The 4,803-nt window shown below is 47.7% G+C and overlaps 1 protein-coding gene across 1 annotated transcript in view; it reads right to left on the bottom strand.

The window, feature by feature from the left end:
• The window catches only part of PIGQ (phosphatidylinositol glycan anchor biosynthesis, class Q), a 29,626-nt gene that overhangs the window by 8,798 nt on the left and 16,025 nt on the right, over positions 1 to 4,803 (bottom strand). Inside the window, 3 exon segments of the mRNA XM_010155669.1 lie at positions 364 to 478; positions 1,473 to 1,553; positions 3,406 to 3,517. Coding sequence (XP_010153971.1) covers positions 364 to 478; positions 1,473 to 1,553; positions 3,406 to 3,517 — 308 coding nt within the window.

The raw sequence follows: 4,803 nt of genomic DNA, 5'->3' as shown, positions 1-4,803 counted from the left end.
CTGCAGGCTCTTTAAATGTATAGGAGATAATAATTTAGACCTGCTTGATTTTATCTAGATTAACCATAGCTGTTGACAGTTAAACCCACTCCAAAATGACCTTTTACTCTGATGCCAGCCATGGTTGATGGTTACCAGAAGTGGAAAAACAGTGACTAATTTCAAAATGGTGACAGATTAGTCTCAAGAAGAGACCGATTGTCTGAAATCTGCCCAGAGCTCTGACATTAATCCAAACACCTCAGCTCATAAACACACTCCCACCCCCCATACCTTTCTCTTCAGAAGCTACTCATTGCATCAAAATTAAATGCATAATGCAAAATCCTTGAGCTTCTGCACGTGCAGCACTTAAGGACTTACCTGCAAGTCTGTAGGATCTGCAGAGTCGGAGGAAGATGGAATAAAGAGGCAGAGAGTCAATCAGGTCAACTAGCAAGTGTATCAGGCCTTGCACAATCACCACCAGCAAACGGAGCTACAAAGAAACCACTTAATACGAGAATCTGGGAGAAATAGGAGATGCAACACTTGCAAATTCATGAGCTGATCTGCAGTCTGACATTGTTGTGTGCAAAGCTAAAGCGTCCCAAAGTGGGTTTGATGTCTAGAAGTGCTGGGCACCTGGCCCCTGAGTGAGGTTCCATGATAATCTCACCTTAAGGGTGTAACTGAAACGAAGCTCCTACGGTTGTAGAGGCTGTGACCCACAAAGACATGGCAGCTATTCCCCTTTCAACCATCCTAGTCTACAGGGGAGAATTCAGGCTTCCATTTCTAGTCAACTCCACTGCTGTGTATCAGTGAATGTAATTTTTCCTCTCTCCAACAGTGAACTGAAGTAGCTTATTTCTGCCTGAAGAAACCCCATGTAGAGCATCCTAGCAAGAGCAAAGCAGTCCGAAATGAGCTTCCTGCTCAGTGTTTTCTGTCCCTTGATTAAAGCACCTCCTTTGTCAGGCTACATTTATTTTTGCTGCCAAGCTCATCTGAAAAGAGAGGGCTCAAAAAAGATGTTGAAACCATGTGATGATGGCCACTGTCGACAGAAAAGTTTGCTCCAGACAGGCCTCAGAGAGGACGGGTCATATCGGGGGAAGAAAAGAAAAATACAGAAATCCAACCCTGTGAGCACACAGCAAGTTAATTCCCTGAAAAAAAATGTTCTGGATCAAACCAGAGAGGCTGTCACCCCAGACGTGGGATGGAAAGATAAAGAATGACTTCCGAGTGAAAAAGAGAGGAGAACAGCTTGTTTTGCTGCCTGGGATTTGCTGGGAATTCCCTTTGGAGAAACACAAACATGCATCCTGAATTCCACTTGCTTGGCCCACACGGGCTGCGTGAGAACCCTTCCTGGGACACTTAGACAAGTCTTATCATTTCTTTGTGGATGACAGTAAATGACTAGGAAACCTTTTTTTAATACCTCAGAAGACAGCATATGACTAGCTTCAAGGGTTAAGTCTTACCAGGGTAAACACCAAATAATAGAGTGCAGTCGTAGGCAGGAGAAACAGCAGGATTGTAAATAGCAAAGTGCCAATAAATAACTAGGAAAAAAAAAGAAAACACAAGCAATTATTAGCAGAGCAATGGCAAAATATATGATAGGAAACTGTGAGACAACGAGAGTTTGCAAGACTCCTTAGTGTGTTTTTTTACTCCCTGTGTGAATAACACTGTTACCTCACGTATTTTCAGTAATTCATCTCTCACTAAGCCTTTTTATAAAGCTCCCTATAATAGACTATGGTCGGAAAGATAAATAAGATGGATCCTGACAGTATTTTTTCTTTACAGACAAAGTCATTATTTCCTATTTCAGGCCAGCTTCCTTATAAAACAAGACTTACAGGATCGTGCTGTTTTGTCCACCTCCTGCCCCCCAGTTTTAAAGCCATTGGTCAGTTTTCACCAGAAAAAGGTGGAAAGGTACAAAGAAGTAGAAATTTGGTAGGGAATTTTGAAGAGAACTGGGAAGTACTTTTATTTCTCTGTGTTTTCACAGAACAGGCAGCTGGGGAAAAGCTGACAAAATCTGGTTGATAAACAATCCCGGCAGCAGTCAGCTCAGCCACAGAACTTCTGCCTCTTGCCCAGTGGGAAACTGGGGGAGAGAAAGAAGCTGGAGTTACTGGGGTGGACGGAGCAATATTCAGAGGATGAAGGAAAAAAATCCATAGGAAAGCAGGTGTCATTAGCTGCACTGCCCACAGAAAGTTATTTTTATCCTAGGCCAGCCCAGTTGGCATAAGTCTAACTAATTCTGACTGGGAGAAACGCAGATTTATGACAAATCTGACTCTTCCATTTTCGGTCACTGCTTCCAGAACAGAGAGGCCACAGTAACACAGGGCACTGACATTTCTGCAAAGAGAAATCACGGCCATGGCATATTGTGACAGAAAATAACGCAGACAGGGCTGCCACAGCGGTGGATCAACATCCCAGCTTTATGCACATAACCAGAAACAGAGCATAACTCAACCCATTCTCTTCACAGCAGTTGTTTCTCACCTCCTCTCTCATGCCACTGCAGTTGCTTAACATCTCCAAAAGTCTTTTAAGGTCTGCTTCGAATGTCTCTTCCCACCCAGGCCAACTACATAATTCCCACTGGCAGCAGGATGAAGCCTAAAGTGCCAAACCAATTCTCCTCAAAGCACACAGGGACTGAGCCCTGATGCAAACCGCCTGCCTGGCACGGAGGCTTTTAGGTTCCCATCACCAAAGAAACAGAAAAAATAGCCCCTCCACCATGGTGGAAGAAGCTCAAAGTTATCTGCTGCAACAGAGAGAAAGGCATTGGCCCTGGAAGTTACTAAATATTACGGCATTATTTTAGTGATGTTTGCAACCGCTGGCACGGAGCAGTTCAGGCTCTGCTGAACTTTTGCATGGCATTTTGGCAATTAGAAAGAGCTTACAGCATTTGACAAAAAACTGCCTCTGCTGCTTGAGTGAGAATGTGTGGGCTGGGCTCCAGCACAACGTGAATGAAACAGGGTCTTTTAATAGAAACGCTGGCACGTCTGTTACTGTGGCAACACTGCTGGGCACCCCATTTTAATGAAACTGCCTCCCTCCCCCATACCCACTCCCAGGCTCCAGGAGCTGCGAGCATCTGCAGCACCCACTGCAGCTTGCCAGGGTGCCTTGCAGGTGCTCAGCACTTGCCAGAATTAGGTCCCCTGAACATGCAGAGAAGTGAAGAGGTGCTGCAGAGCTGCAGTGTCCAAGCATTTGGTTAAAGAGCCATGGATGCAGAGTGCCGTGGCATGTACTTGTTCTGGGCACCATGAAGCTTCTCATGGTTTCTGTCTCAATATTAGCTGAAGCAGGATGGGATTGGACTGCCTGCGGGCAGCATCCTGCAGCAAGCCCCTGGCGCAGCAGCACTACCTGGTCCAAGTCATAGGAGCAGGAATCCACCCGCTGCCGGAGGACGTTCCACTTCTTCCCACGGAACAAGCGCCAAAGGGATGACAGGCCATAAATCTTCAGGCAGTAGAGCCTGAGCAAAGAGAAGATGCTGTGCATCAGAGCTGTGAGTTCCCAAGCTTCAACACAAAACAGCTGTCATCATTCCACCCCTGCGCCAATCGCTTACCGATGCTGCAGAACTTAGGGCAGCAAAAGAAATCAGCCTGAGAACGATGCAGATAAAATACTAATTGCTCAGCCAACCATATTTGGGCTGGCCCCTGGCAGGAGCAAAGCAGGCTCCTGCAGAAATCTGCACCACTGGAGGCCATCCTGGGCTGTGGCAAGGCTCTCCGTTTCTGCTCCTGTTGAAGAAGAGGTTGGCCCATGGGAAGTGGCAAGTGCTGCTGGAGGGTGGCCCCTATGAGGAACAGCAATTGCCAGCCCCATGCCACCACCTTCCCTGCAGCAAAAGCGGCAGCAAGCTTAGCCCTGAGCTCACCTCTGTCTCTCTAGTTTACATCTGCCCTGCTCTTGCTTCACCCCTTCCATGGCAGGAGTGGCCAAGGTCCTACCCTTCACACTTGAGCCAATGCAATTCCATTTTGCCTCCACAGCATAGAGAGGCAAGAGAGGGTAGTCCCTGCATCTTCTTTAATAAACCACAGCTTCCAACGTCCTTAAGAGCACAAAGAGATCAGCTCAATGGCTGGTGGCCCTTACTGCATCCTTTCCTTAGGCTTTTGTTAACTTGGTGCTACTTCCCTCCCAGAAAAATGGTGAGAGAAACGTGGGGTGGTAACGGTGGGAAACGGAGCCACCTACTGAGTAACATCGAGGAAGAAAAGAGCCCCTGGGATGGAGAAGAGGCACAAAGAGCCCTGAGCAGCAGTGTCCAACATATAGGCATGTAAAGCAGGGGCACACCAATATGTAGGGCAGAACAGAGCCTGAGAAAGCCTCAGCTGCAAAATCCAGCCTGGTTAACCAGCCTAGTTAAGGCACGGAGGCTGCTCAGATTTCAAGGCAGTGTTGCGAAAGCAGAGGCAAAGAGTCTTATACGAGAGAAGAATCCGGTTTGAGGAACAACAACCGCTTCAAGGAATTGGCAGGGTGCACCCAGACTGGCAGGCACAGCTCGGTGCACTAATCCTTAGGCAGAAGGTTGCCCAGGACAACTCCCCCAGGTTTCTGGTACACACCTTCCCTGTGGCTCTGACTGAGGCCAAACTCTCCCACACACACCCTAACATGGTACCAAGCGGGTGCTCCTGCTGTAGCACCTGCCCCACCTTCCCTGGCTGCCTGCACACACATGCCTGCTCTCGTTTCACCGGGTGGTTTGCTTCAGAAGGGGGTCTCCAGCTTCACCAGCAC

Source organism: Eurypyga helias, unplaced genomic scaffold (genome assembly GCF_000690775.1).
Source record: "Eurypyga helias isolate BGI_N326 unplaced genomic scaffold, ASM69077v1 scaffold7847, whole genome shotgun sequence".
Lineage (NCBI taxonomy): Eukaryota > Metazoa > Chordata > Aves > Eurypygiformes > Eurypygidae > Eurypyga > Eurypyga helias.
This window is presented reverse-complemented; position numbering and strand designations above follow the sequence as displayed.